This window comes from Phoenix dactylifera, chromosome 1, assembly GCF_051530095.1.
Source record: "Phoenix dactylifera cultivar Ajwa chromosome 1, Ajwa_hap1_PhDact_Kaust_v1.1, whole genome shotgun sequence".
Classification (NCBI taxonomy): Eukaryota; Viridiplantae; Streptophyta; class Magnoliopsida; order Arecales; family Arecaceae; genus Phoenix; species Phoenix dactylifera.
Genome location: NC_143190.1, coordinates 62,693,604 through 62,714,914, shown reverse-complemented (window position 1 = coordinate 62,714,914; position 21,311 = coordinate 62,693,604). Strand labels below are relative to the sequence as shown.

The following is a 21,311-nucleotide window of genomic DNA, read 5'->3' as shown; positions in this document are numbered from 1 at the left end:
TAACATGCAAGTGTTCTCTCCGGCATTTAAATTCTGTGGATGAACCAGTAGTATCATCAAAATTCCTCTTTTGGGTAGAAAATTTTCACATACAAATTGTTTCTTCCAATATTAAAATTAGTGAAAGAACTAATCGTATCATTAAGATCTAACCTTTGAGAGGATCCTAACATACAAATGTTTACTCCAATATTATCCATTCATAATTATGATGTCAACTATTTTTCATCTAAAATCAGGTAAGATTTTGTACCTTTGGGCAAACAAATTCTCACTTGATTTTAGTACAAATAGGAATTTTACATATAATAAACTAAGATTACTACATACAAATACATGCCCAACCATAATAAAATTCAATTAACAATTAAGAATTTAACACATAATGGGCACAAGGTAATATAGAGGTAATAAGAATAATTTTCATAATTTTTGCTCTCTTTTTTTGAAAATAAAATAATATTTAAAATAATAATATAATAATTATTTTAGGTGGGTTCGGGTCAACCCCTGCCTATTGTTTATGGGCGCAAGGCCAGCCTAAACCTTGGTCAAACCTAGAGATGGGCATCGGGCCGTACCGGGCCTGGCCCGGCCCAGGCCCACCTCTAATCAAACCTAAGGCTGAAACATTAAGGCCTAGGAGGTTTTGTCAAACCAAAACAAGAGCCCAAGCTTTTATAAGCCCAAAGATAATTCATACCAAGCCAAACCGTATCCAAACCTTATATGATGGCAGGTTCTTGTAGTGGTTGATCAGGGAATAAATACAAAGCAATTTACCAGCATCAACGCAGCAGCTTGCATGAATACAGTGAATGGCTTTGTATTCATTCATGTAACAACATCAGAACTTTAATGAACGAATTGATTCATTTGTCAAATACAAGTGCAATATCATGGCTCTACTTTAGCAAGTAAAAAAAAAAAAAAGAGTCCTGGATCCCCATGAGTTCTTAATATTAATGGAAAAATATAATAATCCGCCAACCTGATACCAAATGTTATAATTTCAAATATGAAAATACATCAAAAATATCTTGAATTATCATATTAATCACAATCATAATGCAGAATATAAAACCATAAAGATGTACCTGTATCCATTGTTAAAATTTGCTCTTGCTTTTAGAGAGTAGAATCATCCTAACAACATTCCTCAAGAGTGTCTCACGATGGTTAGAGGTACAAATTATGTTATAGGTTTGAACCCTAGAGTCTCTTATTTCTTTTATAGGTTTCCCACCATCAAGAAAACCAAAAGACTCTTTTAATAGGTTTTCTACCAGCAAAAAAACCAAAAGACTCTTTTTAATAGGTCTTCTACTCATAAATACAATTGGACTAGTAATAACCCGGGTATTATAGGGTATGTGGGACACTTTAATAGAATATTAATTTAATAATATTCTTACAAGTAATACAGGGCATTTCGATTTCGATTCCATTAGAAAGTGGAAACGCTCAAATCCCTTAAAATCTAATTTCAAGGCCATTAATTTCCCCCATTTTACGAGTAATTAATTTTCCTTTTTTTAAGGGAAAAGGCTTATGTTGAAAATGTATATAAGGGTTTTCCACTTTCAATTCAAATTAATGATAAGCTGATTAACGTCGTTGTTTTATATGCCGATCTTAATTCAAACATCACGTATCCCCGCCCCATGAGACGTTCACCTGCGATGCACGAGATCGCACAACGAACGACTTGGGCGCAACGTGAGCCGGGCACAACAGGGTTCAGCGACGGGAGCGAATAAATGGCTGGACTAGTCCGGTGCATCGCGTGGCCCCGCCATGTGTATCAACCATATTTTGCACGCAGAGAATAGCGCGTTCTATTACCCACAGACGATCATCCAGACTTCTTCAATCTTATTTTAAAGCCCATCTATCTTGTATCATCCCGCCCGGGAACGGCATTCTGCGCTGCTCCTTCCGTCTATTTCCGAACCCTAATAAAATAGAGCTCAAATCTCTCTCCCATCACCTTTTCCTCTCCTTCTCCTCCTCTCTCTAAGAACCCTAGCTGTCGTTCTCCCCTACCCGCCAATGTCCAAAGAGATCTATAACTATAGCTCGAGCTACGGAGTTCGCGGGGGGGCCTCCTCCTCCTACTCGCTTCGCGCCACCAATCGCTACCTCTCCGATGGCGGCTCCTCCAGGCTCTCCAGCGTCGACCCGTTCGCCGCCGCGGACACGGACATGTACTCGGATGGGCTGTCCTCGCTGTATGCGAAGTCGGGAGATGGATCCTTGAGGCTCCCCGGCAGCGGCATAGCCGGGTACGGCGCCGCCGGGAGCTTATCGGCGGCGGGCAAGATCGGCGGAGGCATCGGGAGGGACGCGGTATCTCCGGCGTTGTTTGCAAGTTCTGCCTTGGATCCGATGGTGGTTGGTGGTGCGAAGCGGTCTGTGGAAGGTTAGAGTTTAAGCCCTTGCCTTGGTTTTGTTGGATAATTTTTGTATCATTTTCTGTGAATCTTTTGAGCCTTTGTGTAGATCGTAGAATATGGATCACGGTTGCGATAAAATTTGGGGGTTATTTTTGTGTTACATTATTCGATAGCCTTGTTGGTTTGAGCTAAAACTCGATGGCTGAAGGTCTTTCAGCTAGAACTGAATCGAAGTAAGCTGGGACAGTATCTGGAAGTATAGATTGCTTGAGAATCTAGACTCAATTAGACGAGAGGGAAAAGCGGCTTCAGTTACGTACTTTGATATCACAACTAACAATAAGGTTGTATTTATATCATATTGATGGTAAAAGATTCATGAGATTTGTTTCTAGGAACTATTGGTGCTATTTTCAAGTACCTTTTAGGATTTTTACCTATTATTTCTAACTATCTTTTTCATTTGGCGTTTCATATTAAGATGCTCCGTTTTTTTAAGTATGTTGATTCTCACTCACATTTTCTTTTCTCGAGCTGAAACCACAAAATTCTTCTTGCCGGTCTTAATTTTTGTTTCATGTAAATGTTTTCAAGCAGCTTCAACAAATTTTCCATTGCTGTCCTGCTCATATCTGTCAGAGCAATTTCCACATTGTGAAAAGTTACTTTATTAAAAACAAAAAATTTAAAAGTGTGCCACAAATTGATTCTGGCAAATATGATAAGAATAAGCAGAAACTGAGAACTATTATAGAAATGCTGAAGGAAATATTTTTTAGGAAAAAATTCTGTTCTAGGAAACGTGGTGCCAGCTGTAGTCAAAATGCTGGTTCTTAACAGAAGTTTACAGGGCACCAAGTTGGTGATTGGAGTCAAAATAGTGATTATTGAATTCTCCTGATTGTGAGAAGAGTATTCTCCAAATATTTGATTTTGATAGCAGTATTTTCCAAACTATTAAAAATTCAAACTATTCATTGCTTCATTAGCTGAATTATTCCCTGAGCTAATCCCAAATCATCAAATAATATATGGATTGTTCAATGCGGTACCATCATGGCTTTGGAGAAATCTGCTGCAGTTCTTAATCAACTAATTCACTAATTGATTGGGATTTTTTGCAAAAACTATGTTTTTGCTGTTACTTACATTTGGTAATGGAAAAAGAAGAAGAAGATTTGTGTCAATGGTATATATTTGTACATGCATTATATATTTATGGCCGACATGATAGGATGAGTTTATTGCCTTCCCCACTTCCTGCCATGCCTGTCTGCATGCTTTTCTTTGCACAGGCATTCTTTTTAGTTTATTGCTTTAAGAGCTTGCTTGGTATTGCTTAAAAAAAGTACTTTAGCTACTTTTAATCAGGAAAGGCACTTTTAAAAAAAAAACATTTTTTTGGAAAGTGCTTTTACAAGAATAAATTGTTAGGAGAAAACAGAAAACTAAGCTTCTGGTTCTCTGTCTCATTTTTATAAAAAAGAATCAACACCAAACACATTCTAAGGAGCATTATCTCATCTTATACATGGTTAAGTGGACTTCCATTTCATCCACCTTTGGATCTTAAGTACGAAGAAGATGAAGTTTCTCTATTTAGAGATTCAATAAAAAAATATTAATAGGTTCTGAACAAGTGTCGGATATTTTGGCCAACTTATGAGCAAGTTTGACTACAAAAGTCTTCTTAGTTAGATTTAATCTGCTTCACATATTTTATTTATGTAATTTATTATTTTTGAAATTCAGATATTACATTCTTAATGCGGTTATTTTGGTTTTGTTATTTTACTTTATTATGTACAGTTACAGTTTGATTACCTAGTTTCTATTAGTATTGCCATACTGTAAAACTACTGAAATAGTGTGTTCGATGACTTTTAGATGGGCTGTATTCTTGCTACTTGAATTATATTTATATAGGACCAGTTTTATACTTTATGAGTGTAGTCAGATCTTCTTTGATATCATACTACTTATTTTAAATATATGATTTTGTAATATTATCTATGTATATCACAGTTTTCTTATAATTTTTTTTCTATTATCTACATATAGCTTTCTACAATCAGAGTATTCTGAGAAGCCATAACACTATTGGGCAAAGTGATGCTTTATTTTCTTCAAATTCTTTGGTCAAACATTCTAGACCTGAAACTGCAAGCAATCTTCCTATATATCCACAGCGACCAGGAGAGAAGGACTGTGCTCACTATATGTTGACAAGAACCTGTAAATTTGGAAACTCCTGCAAGTTCGACCATCCTATTTGGGTTCCTGAGGGTGGAATCCCAGACTGGAAAGAGGTGACCATCTATTAATGTTATTTCTATATAGTGGGTAGCGGTGAGTTGATTTGTTAGTATGTAATAATGTCGTGAACCATATTTAGTCTTTTTTTTAACATGAAGGGGCCGATGCAATTTTGCAATATTTTATACTATACTAGCAATCAAGAGTTTATTTGATCTTTATTTTATAATATATACTATGTTATGATTACAGTATTTAAATTGCCAACATACAAAAGAATATTGCTTATCATGAATATATATCTCTTAAATAACTCATATTGCTTTTGTATAGTATTCTGCGTTATGAATCCTAGAAAGCTAATATTTTCCTACTTATTATACACTACATTGATTCAAAAGTGAAAACCATTTACTTTAATGCTAAAACGTATCTTGTAGGTTAGTTTTTTTCTCAGCATCATAATAACTGATGGCAAAATTTGCTTGAGTAGAACATAGGTGGTCTTGTAGCATTGTCCATTTGCACTTCCATCTGTATCCATTGTTATAAAATTTATCATGGGTCCATTTATTTATGCCAATGAGCTATGAACATCTGTTGGTTTTCTGTTTCCTACACCTTTTCAGAAATACTCTTGCTGCATGTGGATTGCGACCTACTACAAATTTTTATATCTTTAATCTAAGGTTTTATAAAAATAATTGTTAGAGATGCGTATCACATTTTCTTCAATAATAATTCTTGCGCAAACAGGAGTATTCTTTTCCAGAATCATTGATGCATACACCAGGGCAGGAAGTTTGAATATCGTTTTTGTTTTCTCAAAAACTGTGTTAAAATCTAACCACAAGTTAGCTCTGAGCTTGGGCCTTATTACCATATGTATTTTTGTAGTTTCTGGGTAAAGACAGTACTTGGGTTATCTTAGATGTATCTTGGCTGCTGAGTAGTTTAGATGGTTTTATGTTTGTGTTAGGGGCTCTATATATAAGGTCCAGCCGCAGCCATGAATTTAGAGGAATTATCTATATAATTGGGAATTAACTTAATATTCTCTTTGGAGGTATTTTAAAACCTAAAGTGGATGTGTTTCTTGTTTTGCATTTCTTTTTTGTGCTTGAAAGGTGGTTACATGCACTGATGTATGCAAGTCAAGTTGTGAGTTGGTATCTGAAATGTGTTTTGGTGAGTCAGAATTGGGCGATTTTTACTTTTATTATTCTCAACTTGTCCATTAAATATATTACCAATAGTTTATTATATTGTATGATAGTATAGAAATTTCCAAAAATCTTCTGTACATTTGAGGAACAGTTGTACTAGTAATTAGTTGCTGCCCTATATATCTATCAAATTAGATCTGGGCCCCTACTTATTTTAAGCAGGTTGGACATGATCAAATGTACAATGAGTGGCTAACAAAAGATATGAGACTCACTGATATTCATTGCAGGCTTATTTCTGAAAATTTTTTGGTTTAAAGAGGTGAACCTTTATAAAGTGGCTCACTATGCAGTGAGCAAGTCTAAGATCAAAATTGTCAAAAAAATGTTTTCTCTCCTTTTCTAGTGAGCAAGTAGATAAGGTGGAATGACAAAAGTTATCTTCGAAAGATGTGTTAAAGATAAACCAAATTCTTGTATTCTGGCATGTATTATTTTTTTCTAAGCAATGCAATAAGATTTTAGACATTTGTTTCTCAGGACTCATATTATTCATAGTCTTTGTTTTATTATGCCTTCTTTCTTTGCAAACATTATCCTTTTCCATGAAAGCAACTATTGCTAAATTCAAGGCTTGTGGACTAACATGTGTCTTTCACTTGAATGCTATTTTTATGTTGAATGAAACATGCAAAGAACACCGTATGACCTTCCATCTATTTGGCAGCTCAGATTATGACTGCTGGTATGACTATAGACAAGGCAACCGTTCAGGTGTCATGATTTAAACTTGTGGTGACACTAAAATATGGGATTTAATTTGTCACTGATTAATGTCTATGCACTGGCAAGTGGATAACACTGGAAGAGTATGGATAGCTTAACATGCTGAGGTCGTTCACCCCTCAGCAAAGCTACCTGATATTTCTTTTGAAAATTCAAATCCACTTATATCCACATATGTTTGGTTTTGCTGACTGTTTTGCATAACATAATAAGATTCTGGTGGATGGAAATATACTGAACCCTTATTGCATCAATGGTGCAACCATTTTTGACTCTGAGGCTTTTTAGATATTGGGAGTGCACTGGAGGCATGTATTTTCTATGGGGCTACAAAGTCTCTTATGCTCGCGTATTAGAAGCTTCTTTTGAAATTATGGAAACCAAGAAACTAAATGATATCTGACCATATGTTCTAAGTTGGTCATATGGTTGATAAGATTTTTTTTAGGGGTTCAACTGGCCAGTTACTCTCAAATTTTGTTAATGGAATAATTGAAAGTTGTAGTTCTGAGTTATATGTCTCATTGTGTCACTGATACAGGATACTATGCATCACTAGCATGGGTCTACAGAAGTTGAAAAAATTGAGCACCAATGGCTGTACATACAAATTAGAAGCTCTTATCAGATTGTATGAATAAAATATATTTCTTGCTTAGTTGTCATTGTGAAAGCGGTAGTAAACCAATGATCTTGAATTGACCTGTTTTGACTCATTTCATGAAATGTTGCTGCCGGAATATGGCCTTTCAAGGCCGTGAGAAGATGTGTTAGGAAAGTATATGTTGAGTATATACGGAGACAGAAAGAGAGACAGGTGTAAAAGAAAAAAAATGCTGTTGAGGACTAGGGCAGTTTATTTTAATATTTACTAAAACCTACCAGTATAGTAATTTTTGTTCTTGATGAGATCTGGTTAGAAACACTAATGAAAGTTGGAAAAAAATTGACAGATCTTAAGGTTCAACTCCCTCTTTTTTAGTATATGATAGTTTAACATATGTAGCACTGTTTATGCTAGCAAACCTCTATGTCTAAATCAGTTGTTATTCACAAAGTTTATTATTCTAATTTGATAGGAACCTGGTTTTGCATCCATTCAAATTCCATACTATTTTTACATTTTGTTTCTCAGTTTTTTAATTTTAGAGGCTACTGGAAAAACGTTTTTGTCAGTTTAGAGTGTCATCCTTTTCTTGTATCTAATTGTATAGCTTAATTTTTTTGGTGTTGTGGAACTTTTTGAAAGCTTTATCAGATGCTTAACTTTCTTTCTACTTAGTCCTTTGGCTTGTTCAATGTTGGCCCAAGATCAAGAGTGGGTGGGGTGGGTTTGTGGGGGCTGACCTGGACAAAGTTTTCAATTTATGCCATTCCTTCGAATAATTCCTCTTTTGATCTCACTCACTGCCAAAATTCTAAAAGGGCAAAGTGCCCTAACATGATTAAGTATTCATTGCTTGAACCAACTGTTAACCAGCTCTTTCATTCTAGGTGACATTGTAGAATCTTGTCAGATTTGGAAATCGAATAGACATCTGAACCCCATAAATTGAAGTTTCTTTGAATATGGAAAGGTTTAAGTAATGATATTTCTAGGATTATTGAGCTCTTTTATATCCATGTGATACATGCTATTATTTTTTTTGATGACATTGATACATGCTATTATTGATAACCAGAGTGAGAAGAAATAAAATATATACAACATATAGTAACTGAATGCTTCAGATTCTTGGAATTTTGAATGTGTTACTTCATGACAGTCATTGACAACCAAATTATAATACCATGTCAAATCTCGCACTTCTAATTAAATATCTCAGGTTTAAACTAACATCATGTTAGATCTTCTAGATTTATCAGACTATGGGCTATTAGTCTCGCTGATATTTGTTCTTTGCATAAGTACAGAACAATATTGTAACATGTCAATAACATTCAGATTTATTGGGCTATCAGATTCATTAAAAGTTACATACGTCAGAATCCTCCTGACATCCAGCATTAGAAACCTGTTTCATGTCCAGATCACATTGTTTACCTGTTATGGTTGAAGATGACCACATTTTGTTGGACCTTGATAAGCCAGGCCAAGTTGGCAAATATTTCAAGAATCTGGGATATGAGCATAATTGCTGCTTTTTTTCCCCAAGACTAAATAATAAACAATTTGATCTTCCATATTGTTTTTAGTAAATGATTTCCTGGTTCTTGCAGATCCCATTCGTCCCTACAAGTGAATCTCTTCCTGAGAGGCCAGGAGAACCGGACTGCTCTGTGGGGAGTTGGATTTATTCATATCCTTTTGTTTGCATCGCTCATTCCATGAAACCTCAGTTTTTTGTGTATAATCTGAATTATTGTTCTTATGATGTCTAGTACTATATGAAGACTCAAAAATGTAAATTTGGATATCGATGCAAGTTCCACCATCCAAAGGACAAATTACATGCATCTGCTGGTGAAGTTGGTGGGGAGGTAAACTCCCGGCATCGGCTTTGTGCACCTACTGGTTTTCCCTGTCCCCACATCACCTCTTCTCTCTTCTCTCTCTGTCTCTCTCTCCTCTCTCTCACGCACCCCCCCCCCCCCCCCCCCTTCTCTCCTTTTTCCTCTTTCACCATATCTATTTTATGGAACTGCAGGGGACTGAAAACTCAGTGTTACCAGTTAGGCCATCCGAGTCATCATGTTGGGTGAGATGTTTGTTTTTCACGCATTCCTTTGTGGGATTATTTGTTTTGCTCCTTAATGTAAACTTCCAATATTTTGCAGTTCTATGCAATGACTGGGAAATGTAAATTTGGTCCAAATTGCAAATTTCATCATCCAAAGGATCTTAAAATACCATCACATGGAGAAGATACTGATAACACAGGGCAGATGGAATTAGAGAAAGATGATGGTGCAGCAGGCGGAGATCCAAAGCTAGCGAAGGCACATATTCCAATCACCCCTGCTCTGTTGCATAATTCAAAGGGACTGCCCATACGTCTGGTAACATCATATACTCAAATGTTTGTTGGGATTTTTCTTGCCAAAGCAAAGAAATTAATGATTGAAAGCTGGCAGTTAACTTATCACTAGAATTAACTTTGAACGAGTTTGTTTAGGATTCTATATAGCAATTGAAGTTGATTGCTTGTCTGGTCATAGCATTATGAGAAACTATGTGATATCTGAATATTGTCTGAACTCTGATATTTTTCATATTCTGTTTATCTGGCAGTTACATAATTTCTTCATATACCTTCATTTCTGCTTTGCATCCGAGCAATTTCAGCAAATAGATTTCTAGAAATGATTGCAAAGTATGCTTAGTGATCAACATTTTAAATCCCGTGGGACAGAGCCATCCCGTTTTTTTCTATCAAACGGGATGCACAGCTATCCAGCCCCATCCGACGCTTGGGACAGTAGATGTCCTAGGATAGTAGATCAGGATGCTGGGATGATGGCGGGACAGTACCATCTTGACACTTGAGGCGGTATACTGTCTCGTCCCGCGGGGTACCCCAACGGGATTTGAAACCATGTCAGTAATAACCGTGAGCTGATTTGCCTAACTAATTAAGATTATTAACTGTTTTTTATATGAGTAAATTACATTGTTTTATCTATTATTGTAGGATGAAGCAGATTGTCCATTTTATCTCAAGACTGGCAGGTGAAACTTTCTGCAGGATTCCAAGTTGTTTCAACCTCAATCTTTTTCTCTAGTATTTAGTTGTTTCTCTCTGTTATTCAGCTGCAAATATGGTGCTACTTGCCGATACAACCATCCTGACAGAAATTGTACGTTATTTGTACTTCAATTGTTGCACATTGCTATCTGGATTTAAAATGTTACTGAATGTTACCAAATTCTCAGTTCTATCTTTATACCTTTTAATAGCAGTCATTTGGATTGGTGTCTTATGCAGCATTTAATCCACCATTGGCATCTTCTTTAGGACAAGCTATTATGCCTTCTCCAGCAACTAATTTGCCTTTTGGGGTATTAAATCCAGCTGCTAACTTTTTTACAGAGTATAAATCTGCAGTCAGCCCAAGCATCAGTAAGGACAAAGAAATAACATTAGCTAGCACGATCATGTTGCCGTGTTGAATAATTAGTGGTTTTAGATGCACTGTTATATGCCAAATTGCATACTATTAGCAGGTGTGCTTATACCCCTTTTTGCTGATGCAGCTTGGAGTCATTCCAACTATCTATCCTCAAAGGCCTGGAGAAATTGAATGTGATGTACGTTATTGATAGCTTCCTCTTCATGCTTGGTCTACTTACTGCATCAAGAGTTCATTTGACATCAGGACCAATTACATGTGTAGCCAAGAATGCATCTTTATATGCTAGTCTATTTCTATAATGTTACATGTTCTAAATTACTAATATGTTACTGAGATCCACATACAACCATATCGGATGCTTTGGTGTATCTGCTACCTATATCTCATGTTTATGTGCACGTACTATATAGCTGTACACTGACTATTATCTATAGCAATTTAACTTGTCTTAGCAATAACATAATATTTTTTGTCATATAAGATTTTTCTTCTTATTCAGATGGCTTTTCTATTCTTATATGTTTATTTTTAGGATTCAGCTACCTTGATATTGTTCGTCAAAACAATAGTTCTCTGTCCATCTTTATAGTCTCTCTCTCTCTCATGCTTGCTTCATTTTATAGCCATGTAAATGCAACTAATTAAGTTTCTAGGGTGCTGGTTTTGCTAAAGCGATTTTACAATTGTTGTGTACAATTGAGGATGCAGTACTATATGAAGACTGGCCTGTGCAAGTTTGGAGAAAGATGCAAGTTTCACCACCCTATTGACCGGTTAGCACCAGTCTCAGATGCAAAGCAGGCTCCTCAACAGAATTTCAAGCTTACCCTTTCAGGGCTCCCAAGGAGAGAGGTAAGATGTCAAAACCATTGCATTAAAGTTGTTTAATAAGTTGTCTTCGGGATTGGAAGTTAATTCACTTGATGATCATTTTTTCACTTTCTTTTCATGTTGATTCTCCAAATAAACTTCTTCAAGATGTGGTCTCATTTTGTCCTTACCTGTTTTTTCAGCTTTCATGTTTTTCTTTATGAATTAACATGATCTGAATTCCATTGTTTATTGCATCTGTGTATGTGAGGATCCCAGATTTTGTCTATTTTGAAATACACAGCTGGGAAAATATAATGGTATACCATTATTGGATGCCTCACCATGGCCCATACCCATACATCATCTTGATCTCCTAAATCAATATTTTTGCACCACCCAAGCTGGTACTTCTTAATGCCTTGCTGTATATTGTCCTGTCTTCTTTGCTGAAGCAATGCGGCATGTACCTTTTGAGCATTCAAGTCACCTTGATTTTCTGACATTTGTATAGTACTATAGTAGGGAGGACTTGCATCAAGTGTCGGTCCTCAAAATGGATCTTGCTCCAGCTTTTGCTCCAAAAGGTAGATTACCCTGAAACCCCAACTATGAAAATATGTTCCCATTCTCCTGGTGGGCTTCCATATGTAGAGTATTACTCCATTTGAAGCATAATCTTGGTGTAGCTAGCATTACTCGGAGCAAGATATTAATTTCTTGTTTTCATAAAAGTGACAAGATACAATTAAATCTGTTCAGCTGGTTAAAAGAACATGAGGTATCTCTGTTCCAATATTAAATCCAAGTTCCTGAATGCCTCTTCATGTGTTCTTTTATGAATCATTCATATTGACATCATACGACTACTTTCATCTTATATTAGTGGACTCCACTTTGTTCAATCCTTTACTTTAAGGAAGAGAAATAATGCCTTACCAAAAAAAAAGGAAGAGAAAAAAGTGCACGTTTATAAGTGGAAGTGTATTTGTCAAATTGTGTGGGCAATAAAAAACTTCAAGTAGATTGGTGGATCACAACCATCCATGGTACCTCTCATATACATTGCAAGAATGGTTCATCAAGTGTTGTTTTTATATGAAAAAGGAAGACAAACAGTATTTTCTGAAACAAGAATTTGTTCTAATTGAAGTAATGTATTATCAAACATGGCGGAAGTCATACAGTAGTAGAAATTCATAAAAGGTGAGCCAACGGCCCCTCAACGATGCCATGTCATATTCAATAAGCTACAAGGTCCTCCCTGAGGCGCAAATCCTATGCCGTAGGGTCAGTTCTGGATCCTCACTGCTATGTGGTGGAGAATATTTTGTCATCATTTGCAGTGACCGTACTGTTGAAATAGCGGAGAGTTTAAATCACTAATCAAGAAACCACTGTTATTGCAGGGTGCTGTTATCTGTTTCTTTTACATGAAGACAGGCACATGCAAGTTTGGTGCAAAATGCAAGTTTGACCACCCGCCCCCTGGAGAGGTCATTGCTATGGCAGCAAGTCAAGGAACTGGAAGTGGGACTGCAACCGGTCTCTTCCACCGATAGCGGGGAGGACAAAGATGCTGCTGCATGCTGAGGGACAGCATTAAGAGAACAATTTTCCCCAGCATGTTTGTTGGACAACTCCTTTTGGCAGCTTCTAGTTTTTGAGGATTTTCACTGTTACTGAAAACAATTATTACTTTGCTTGATTAGCTGATGAACACGATTAACCTGCTGTTTTTGGCAAGTATTCCTGCTTGTTTGTCTATCAGCCAACAATGTTGTGGTATATTTTTAGCCATGCATGCAGAAAGGACGGTAACCCTTTTTCTCCCCTCTCCAGCATGGGAAGGACAAGTAATATCTAGGTTTCTTCATTTAGGGCTCTGTTAAGAGTGTGCATAAGCATTAAGTTTTTCTTATAGACCTTGCTGATGAAAGCGTGCAGCAAAACAATGTTTGGTTTACTTCACCCTTTTCAATTTTGTTTTTGAGAGCCAGTGTCAACCTCTGGTGGTCACAGTCGTTCATTGCTAATCATGATGTTCCCTGCATTGCATGAAGAGGTACCAGGAGTACGAAGGCTTGTTTGGATATTCATATAGGATTAAGTTGAAAGTCCTGGAGGATTCATAAATTGGGTCATCCATTTAAGTATGGTCTTGAATTTACCATATATTATTCAGTCTGAATTCTGTAGGAAATAAAAAAAGTTTGCTATATATTTTTTTTCTTCTTTTTGCAGCCCAAAGGCTAGAATTTGGGTTGGATTTGGACAAATTTTTAGACAATACAAGCTAGGTGGGCCAACAAGTCTGATTCGTATAGGATTTTTTTAAACCCAATTCTGTAGGATAACCAAACAAGCCACAAGGGTGACCTTATTCAATTGATGGCATAAAAGTTGCTGATGTAATTTTCTTTTGTAAATGGCACGGAAGTAAACCATGCAAACGCTTTGGGAAGGGAAAGTTTATTGCTTTATGGATCGGAGTTATGTGATCTTAGGGACCACTACGCTCCCTCATGCCGCAGCATGTTCAAAATGACTGCTGCTCTTTTCAGGTTTCTATGTTGAAGCAACAAATACATGAAGTTTTAAGCGCAACAAATTTGTTGGGATAAGAAAATAAGCATGCTTAGATACTGCTAATAGGCAGAGATCTTTTGGTATTTTTTTTTATGTGAAGGGTTTTATCCTGATTAGTTGATTAATCTGTTAGGGTTTGTTGTCTCGGGTCTTGTACCTAGAAATAAGCCGTAACCCTGTGGTCTGTTCTGGGCCTCTCTCTAGTTAAAAAAAACAAAATTAAAGGATGCCGCATGATCTTAAAAAAAAAAAACATACTCACATAACAAGTTTATAGTCAGGTATTAGAGCAACTACCTTAAATACCATTACTTGTGATGTTGTTTTTTATTAAAAAAACATAATCCCTAGGCTAATATATGGTAGATGTTTAGCTTAGCTTTTAGTTTTGGGCAATGTACGTTCGGTTTTTAGTTTTCAGTTCTTCTCTAGACATGGAAAAATCTAAGGTGAGGTGTAAAAGAATAAAGCTTTCCTTGCATGATGAGTCCCGGCAGTAATCCTTTCTATAACGAGTATCGTCTCGCGCAAAGAAGGCATCTTTACCAGAGAAATGAAGACGCAATTAAAGTAATTGCTTACGCCATCCGTCCCCAGCCCTGCTTCGGGCACGGCTGGCAGCTTACCACCGACCCTCGAGAATAAAATACCTTCATTACCTATACGACTTCTTCTCCTTCTTTTTCTTTTTCTTTTTTTTTTTTATTTTTTTACATAAATATTCTTTTAAATATCAAATTTTATTTTTTTAAAATTAATAATTGCATGCATACTCTCGTAAAACACTTTTTTTTTTTAGTATTCTATCTTTTTTATTTTTATTTTTGCATATATACCCATGTTATCTAACAATATTAAAAATTAACGATTTTAAATTAAAATGACTAAAATACTCTTAATGGATAAACATGGATATAGATCGCGATCTCGATAGCAGAAAAGAAGGCAGGAACATTAGCGTAATTTCAAAATTTTATTTTATTTTTAATTAATATAAATATATTTTTTTTAACATAGTCAGAATAATCATTATATTAGAAGTATTTGTATAATAATAAAATTTTATGGCGATATATGTGTAAATATAAATTTTGGAAGGATTGGGGTGGGAGGGGGAGTTTGGCAATCCTTTTCTCATCAGAAGAGTGTGCACATCAGTCATATCGATTGGGTATTTGAATAATTTATTAGTCATGACGAGGGTAATCCTGTCAATCAAAGCATACAAATCTGGCTTCTACTAATCCATCCCCATCAAACAGACCCTCTCTCCCCCCCCCCCTCCCCTGAGCTAACAATCGAATCTTAGGTTTGAAGCAATGATTCTACTGCAGTCCACGTCCCGATTTCTCCTTCAAATCTTGCAAGGTCGCGTCCAAAGGTGAGAGACTCTCTCTCTCTCTCTCTCTCTCTCTCTTTCCCTCCTACCTTCCTCTCTTCTTCTCTCTCTAATCATAGCTCGCTCTCTTCATCGATCGTTTTCTACCAACTGTTTAAAGCTAGCACGGATCGATCTTTTCCACTATTCCACAACCTTCGGTTTTAACGGCTCTCTTTTCTCACTAAATCAGGATTTTCACGACTCTAGTGATTGCCTTTTTGTACCAATTGATAAAAGAAGATTCAATCTGAGAAAGAAAAATGAATTAGGGTTTGTGCATCACATCTAGGGTTCCCATGGACCGAAAGATCTATTGTTGTTTACTTTTTTGGTTTAAAATTTTAATACTTGTCCAGTTTCTTGATATCCAATTATATCATTGTTTGCAGTCCAGAGAAGGGGGTGGATCTTGATTGCCATTCAGTCGAATTTGGCGATGTCCGCTATCATATACAGGTGATCTAAATGGAAAGGATTTCTGTGTTTGTGACATCAATTTGATTCTTGAGTTCAAAGATGCGCTTTTTTGGTAATATGTTTGGTGTTGATGAAAGTTCTGGCTGGATTGCAGGTCTCCATGAAGAAACCTCAAGTGATGGTGCTGTCAGCATCGCTGCCTATTCCACCACCGGAAGCCACTTTTCATAGCGGTCTTCCAGTTGGCGCCATCGAGGCTATTAAGGCGGCGTATGGGCCAATCGTGCAAATTCTCGATCCTCCGAAAGATGGATATAATCTCACCATGAAGCTCTATTTGTCGAAACTTCCATCAAATGAAGGTTCTGCGAGTTTCCTTTCCAAGGTCATTATGAGCTTTTGCTATGAATGGGTGGAAACATAGTAAATCCATTGGTTGATTTCCATTGTGAGGATAATTCCTTTCTGTTAGTATCAATTTTTCCCCCTTGATAGAACGTGTGGGTTGGCATTTTGTTGTTGCAGTTCAAATTAACACCTTTTAGGAAATAACTAATTGGTTCTTGCTAGTTTGTTCTTATGGTAGTGCTATAATATAATAATTATAAAGCTTAGTCTTAGAATATTGATATCAAATGTTCAATGGAGTTCATAGAGGCATTCTAAATTTTATTGAGTTGTTTATAAGTTATAATTTTGTTAAGACTTGAACATCTGTGAGGGTACTGCTTGCTTTCAAATTGAAGAAATGTGGCTTCCCTAATCTAACGAAAGGTTCTGTATGAATAGGTAGAGATTTTGAAGGCACTCTGGGCCCTGAAGGTACAATTGAAGTAAATAAAAGTTGCTAAAACTTAAGTGGATTGACTTGTGAAATTTAGAGTTGAAGATTGTAAATGGGTCATATGTTGTTAATGATGAGAGAGCTTGAACTTAAGGCAGCATATAAGGCAATGGTCTGTATTCAAAATGTTCATCTATGGCAAAATTGTGTGTGTCAAACCCTTTGCAGCTTGCATAATCTTGCATAAGTTGTTAGTGCATCTGTGCATTTGCAAGGACTGGGAAGAAGCAGAAATAAAGCTTTGAAGATAATATCGACCTAAGAATGGCATTTAATATAGGCAGTGCAAAATTTGGAGACTTTGTTTCAACTTCTGAAGAGAAGGGTTGGAGGACAACGTTGAGATTATGTTAGATAATGAATGAATCGTAGGTTGCTAACATAGTTAAGTTGGGTGAAATTAGATTTTTGTACCTTCTAAGAATGGTGTCCTTTTAACTTGTTGCAATCAGTCTACTTTTTTAAAGCCAGTTGGCTGTATTATATGGTCTTGGCTATTTTTGTTATCTATTGTATCAGGCCTCGAGCAGTTCCCTGACTAGTGAGCTTCCTAACATTTTAGTCACTTTAATTCTATGCCTTTGTATTATGTTGATTTATTATTATTTTTTTTTAATTTTCTGTGATGCTCCAGAACAAAGGCAAGCACTTTTAGTGAAAATTGCATCTGTGAGAGAAGTTGTGTTAGGGGCTCCATTACGAATGGTCTTGAAGAATCTTGCATCGAAGACAGTTGCTCCTGATGTTGATCAACTTGTTGCTCTTGTGCATCGGCCTAAGGAATCTTTTTTTCTTGTTCCCCAGGTATAGATATTCTTATATGTAGGTTTCTTACTCTGCTTACTTTGGCATGACATGTCTTGTACCTGCGCTTCACCAAACAAAAGAAAAAGAAAAAAGAAGAAAAGAAAAGGAATCTTACTTGACCTTGCTTTGAAGTTTGAACTATTCTAAAGTTCTTTGAAAAACTTATTTGTGTGCAGTTCCATGTTTATCTTTTGTCACAGCAGACAGTTGGCTTATCAAGTACCGGGTCTTAGCAGAAAATCTGCAGATGGTTTCTGATTTCAAGAATCTATTGTGTTTATATAATGTTAGAGAAATTTTTTATAGATTAAGAATCCCAGATGCTTCTGTTGATTAATTTCTGACTTGGATTACAACCTAGCCAAGAGTAGTCAAGGTTTTAAAATCATTCAATCTGGTCTCTTGTAGGCAGAAAAAGTCACCGTGGTGTATCCTATGAGGTTCCAGGATTCGATCGATATTGTTTTGGCAACGTCTTTCTTGCAGGTAAATGGGCCCTTGTAACTTTCCAAATATGCATTCAGCATTAATCTTATTTGGTGTGCTGCACAAAGAACTGAATTCCATCTAACATTAGACAAGTGTGCTTTGGGGACAGCTTTGTTAAATTTAACAGAATGATACAAAGATCTTGCAATCTTTGTATGTAATTTCCTACTAACATTGGTGGTTTTAGAGTACAAGATGGTGCAATTTCATCACTGTAGTTTTTATGTCGCTATGCTTTCTAAGTTTTATCATGTCAATCAAAGTTTCATTTGACAATCACAACCATGATCCTATCCGTTAAGCATTATCGCAGTTCTTTGTAGCTGGCTGCATGGATTATTTCACCCTTTTGGGGATTCTTCGCCTTATTTTATACTACTGGCCACAGCCAGTTAGCAATATTCTATTCTTTTTTTCCCTTTGTGCCTGCTGGGTTTGGAAGCAATATTATCTAGACTTAAGGCTGATATGAAAATTTTATTTTCAGGAATTTGTGGAAGCAAGGCGTACAGCTGCACTTAATAATGCCCCTCCTTGTATGTGGTCCCCATCACCTCCTCTTGAGTTGAAAGGAGCTCCTGCTGAAGCACTAACTGCAAATGCTGGATTTGTTACTTTCGGTAATGACTGAACATATGACGATGCATTTTTCTTTTCAGTCCTCATTTTTTTTTCAATTCTATGACATTCTTATACGCGCAGTTATTTTTCCCCGGCATGTTGAAGGCAAAAAACTGGACAGAACTGTCTGGAGTTTGTTGACATTTCATGCATATGTCAGTTATCACGTAAAGGTGATCTTGTTAGCTAGCTTTCCACTTTTACTTGGCACAATATATAGTTTGTTTGCATATATTTCTTTATAATTTTTACACTCTGATACTTCAAAATTGTGAAATCCACACCCGCCACCTTATCTCATGTTAATCTTGCTGGTGCAACCACACAAAATAGAGCCCTTTTAGTAGACTTGATGTTTGTATTTCCAGAATTGTTCACCATACACCATGTGTCCCCTTCTTTGAAGATGATATAGAATCTTAATATTGTCTTATTGGACCATCGATGTTGTATTTTTTAAAGAATTTTCTTCTTTTTTAATAAATTTCGAGGTGGGGGAGGGGGGAGGGGCGCACTTTCGCATTTTTTTGGGTTAAAACACTTACCTTTTGTTCAACAGTGCTCAGAAGGTTTCATGCACACCAGAATGAGGCGTAGGGTGGAGTCATTAATTCAGGTAATGCTTGCAATCCCTGTTGTTGTTTGTGTTGATTTTATGCTCCTTGCTTTTCCATTAAGAAAAAAAAGATTTTATGCTCCTTCCATGAAAGAAGAACATTGTCTTAAAATGAAATGTTAAAATGAAATGCTCCTATGGTAGCTTTAAAATGAAATGTTAAATCTCTTGTAAAGTCATTTCCAGCAGAAATTTCACGGACATCGTTGGAATGTTTGAGAATTTAAGATTGAGTTGAGATAGGATGAAAAATTGCGGGAGGGTGTCTGGAAGGGGAGGAGACCAAGTATTGCGGCAAGCTGATTTACCTGCAACGGCAGTATTTATTGGGCATTCCGGTGGTTACTGAAAAGTGAAACTGCCTCATTGGATATTATTTTTTACTAAGGACTAGCTATTGAATCAATTTGGCAAAAAATAATAATATTTGAAATCATGACTAAATAAAATCATCAGTCAAAAGGAGCCTGTTAAAGTTGTGGTAATTAGTGGAAGAAAAAAGAAAATATGCCTAGATAAATGGTCCGCTAACAGGTGCCTGTTGAAGTTGTGATAAATTAGTTTCTGCTGGAGATTGAACCCTTGGTAGGCATGAATTCCAAGGTTTTGAATCAATACTTCTGTCTTTCAACGAAATTTTCCTTATAAAGCTTTGGAAAGGCAGGCATCATCTGTTGCTTTTTTTTTTTCATGCAACAGGCTCTGGATCGTGCAAAACCAGACACAGAAAAGTCGAAGAAGGTGGTGCAAGGGAAATCCTTTAAACGACTGGTTTGTGTTATTGCTCTCCTTTTTTTGGGAAAAAGGGACCAATTTTATCCTACAAATCGCTATTAAAGCTTATATCCTTTTCTCTCATTTGATACAGAGTCTAAGGGAAGCACGTGGCAGTTAAAATTCACGTCAAGGTTAGGAAGCTAGAAGAAGTGTAAATGGAACCCATTTCTCTATCGACTTTAAGATCTGTTCTTCTCGGGATGCCTCTTTGAACCAGCAGTTGGTGCACGGATGCCTCTTATCTTCTTCGTCTCACTAAACGCTTAGGAGAGTAGTTTGAGAAAACACAACAATGTGATTCATTTGGAAAATAACCATCCCAACGGACGTTTGCCTGTCAAGCGATGGTGGTGCGCAACCCAGGTACGTTTCACTTTGTGGATCATTTTGCCTTCCCATGTAGCAAAAAAGGGGTTCTCCACCATTACAACAAGATCAGAACAGGTGATCATTTTGCCTTGTAGTTGCTGAGATACCTTTCGAGGAAAACTGGCTTGTTGCCTTGCTGCGAATTTGCTTCTTTTCTGCTCTTCTGGGTCTCCGTATCCCCTGTATGGCACGATGGTGACCTTGGTTGTGACACTAAAACGTTCATAAATTATTAGCAAGCTTTTAATCTCCTTTCGTATAAATTCCACCTTTTCCCAATTTTTTTTTAAAAAGTGTGTATTGCTCTTTGCGGGGAGAAGTTGCAAGCAAGCAATGGAAAAAGTAGCCCTACTATGAAGTAGAGGTAAAATAGGAATTTTGCACTGGAAATGTAGCTGAAGATGTTGAAGACTAATGTGATTTTTTATTTTTATTTTTTGCCTACTATTTTTGAGAAATCTTATCGACTATTATAAACGCGCGAGCCTAGTCGGCTTGAAAATCTTGAAAAAGGCTTATTCATATCCCTGCGATTGATTGAGCTGGATCGGCTCCCTTAAACAATTTATGTAATATTACTAGAGTGACGGTAATGAAATATTTATGTATTTATTTTCCTTGAAACTAAGATGTGTCTGTGGATGGTTGGAGCAACAATTATCAATTATCATTTTATAAAATAATAATTCCATTATCAGGTGTTCCATTTTCCTCTCTTCTTCTTCTGGCTACGTCTACAACTTTTCCAACCCAAGCCTCTTCTTCCCCTCCTATCTGGTTCCAACCTCGGTTCCGCTGCTATGATGCTCGCCCTTTCTCCCCGTCTCCATTATTCCATTACCATTCTCTTCTTCGATCTCTGAGCTTCAGGTGGCCATATCTAGTTTTGCCGCATCACCCCGCCTCCTTCCCC

General features: G+C 36.6%; 2 protein-coding genes across 4 annotated transcripts; both read left to right on the top strand.

The window, feature by feature from the left end:
* Positions 1-1,561: 1,561 nt before the first annotated feature.
* On the top strand, positions 1,562-13,350 carry LOC103713342 (zinc finger CCCH domain-containing protein 8-like). Of its 2 annotated transcripts, XM_039125350.3 has the most exons (12): positions 1,569-2,422; positions 4,458-4,705; positions 8,825-8,884; positions 8,987-9,085; positions 9,253-9,303; positions 9,383-9,604; positions 10,237-10,274; positions 10,356-10,402; positions 10,531-10,604; positions 10,800-10,853; positions 11,387-11,530; positions 12,898-13,350. In XM_039125350.3, the coding sequence occupies exons 1-12, from the start codon at positions 2,053-2,055 to the stop codon at positions 13,048-13,050; spliced, it is 1,560 nt and encodes a 519-aa protein (XP_038981278.3). In that variant the 5' UTR covers positions 1,569-2,052; the 3' UTR covers positions 13,051-13,350. The 2 variants fall into 2 exon arrangements, with proteins under 2 accessions (XP_038981279.3, XP_038981278.3); XM_039125351.3 differs by lacking the exon at positions 12,898-13,350 and having other exon boundaries at positions 1,562-2,422; positions 10,531-10,665; positions 11,387-11,524.
* A 1,965-nt stretch (positions 13,351-15,315) lies between these two features.
* DIS2 (Arp2/3 complex, 34 kD subunit p34-Arc) lies at positions 15,316-20,661 on the top strand. 2 transcript variants are annotated; one of them, XR_005511366.3, is made up of 11 exons: positions 15,316-15,458; positions 15,848-15,914; positions 16,030-16,237; positions 17,354-17,523; positions 17,935-18,012; positions 18,503-18,635; positions 18,718-18,809; positions 19,196-19,252; positions 19,952-20,023; positions 20,121-20,392; positions 20,494-20,661. XR_005511366.3 is itself a non-coding variant. In XM_039125352.3 (10 exons), exons 1-10 carry the CDS (start codon positions 15,397-15,399, stop codon positions 20,145-20,147), a joined length of 966 nt encoding a protein of 321 aa, XP_038981280.3. In that variant the 5' UTR covers positions 15,316-15,396; the 3' UTR covers positions 20,148-20,661. The 2 variants fall into 2 exon arrangements, 1 of the variants encoding a protein (XP_038981280.3); XM_039125352.3 differs by having other exon boundaries at positions 20,121-20,661.
* The last annotated feature ends 650 nt before the right edge of the window (positions 20,662-21,311 follow it).

What these genes read in the sequence shown, in the direction of transcription:
- DIS2 (XM_039125352.3), top strand. Translation starts at nt 15,397, where the DNA reads ATGATTCTACTGCAGTCCACGTCCCGATTTCTCCTTCAAATCTTGCAA. An exon ending in ATGTCAGTTATCACGTAAAG is followed by an intron (nt 18,810 to 19,195) that starts GTGATCTTGTTA and finishes TTTGTTCAACAG; the next exon opens with TGCTCAGAAGGTTTCATGCA. An exon ending in GGAAATCCTTTAAACGACTG is followed by an intron (nt 20,024 to 20,120) that starts GTTTGTGTTATT and finishes CATTTGATACAG; the next exon opens with AGTCTAAGGGAAGCACGTGG.
- LOC103713342 (XM_039125350.3), top strand. Translation starts at nt 2,053, where the DNA reads ATGTCCAAAGAGATCTATAACTATAGCTCGAGCTACGGAGTTCGCGGG. An exon ending in AGGGACTGCCCATACGTCTG is followed by an intron (nt 9,605 to 10,236) that starts GTAACATCATAT and finishes CTATTATTGTAG; the next exon opens with GATGAAGCAGATTGTCCATT. An exon ending in TTTTATCTCAAGACTGGCAG is followed by an intron (nt 10,275 to 10,355) that starts GTGAAACTTTCT and finishes TCTGTTATTCAG; the next exon opens with CTGCAAATATGGTGCTACTT.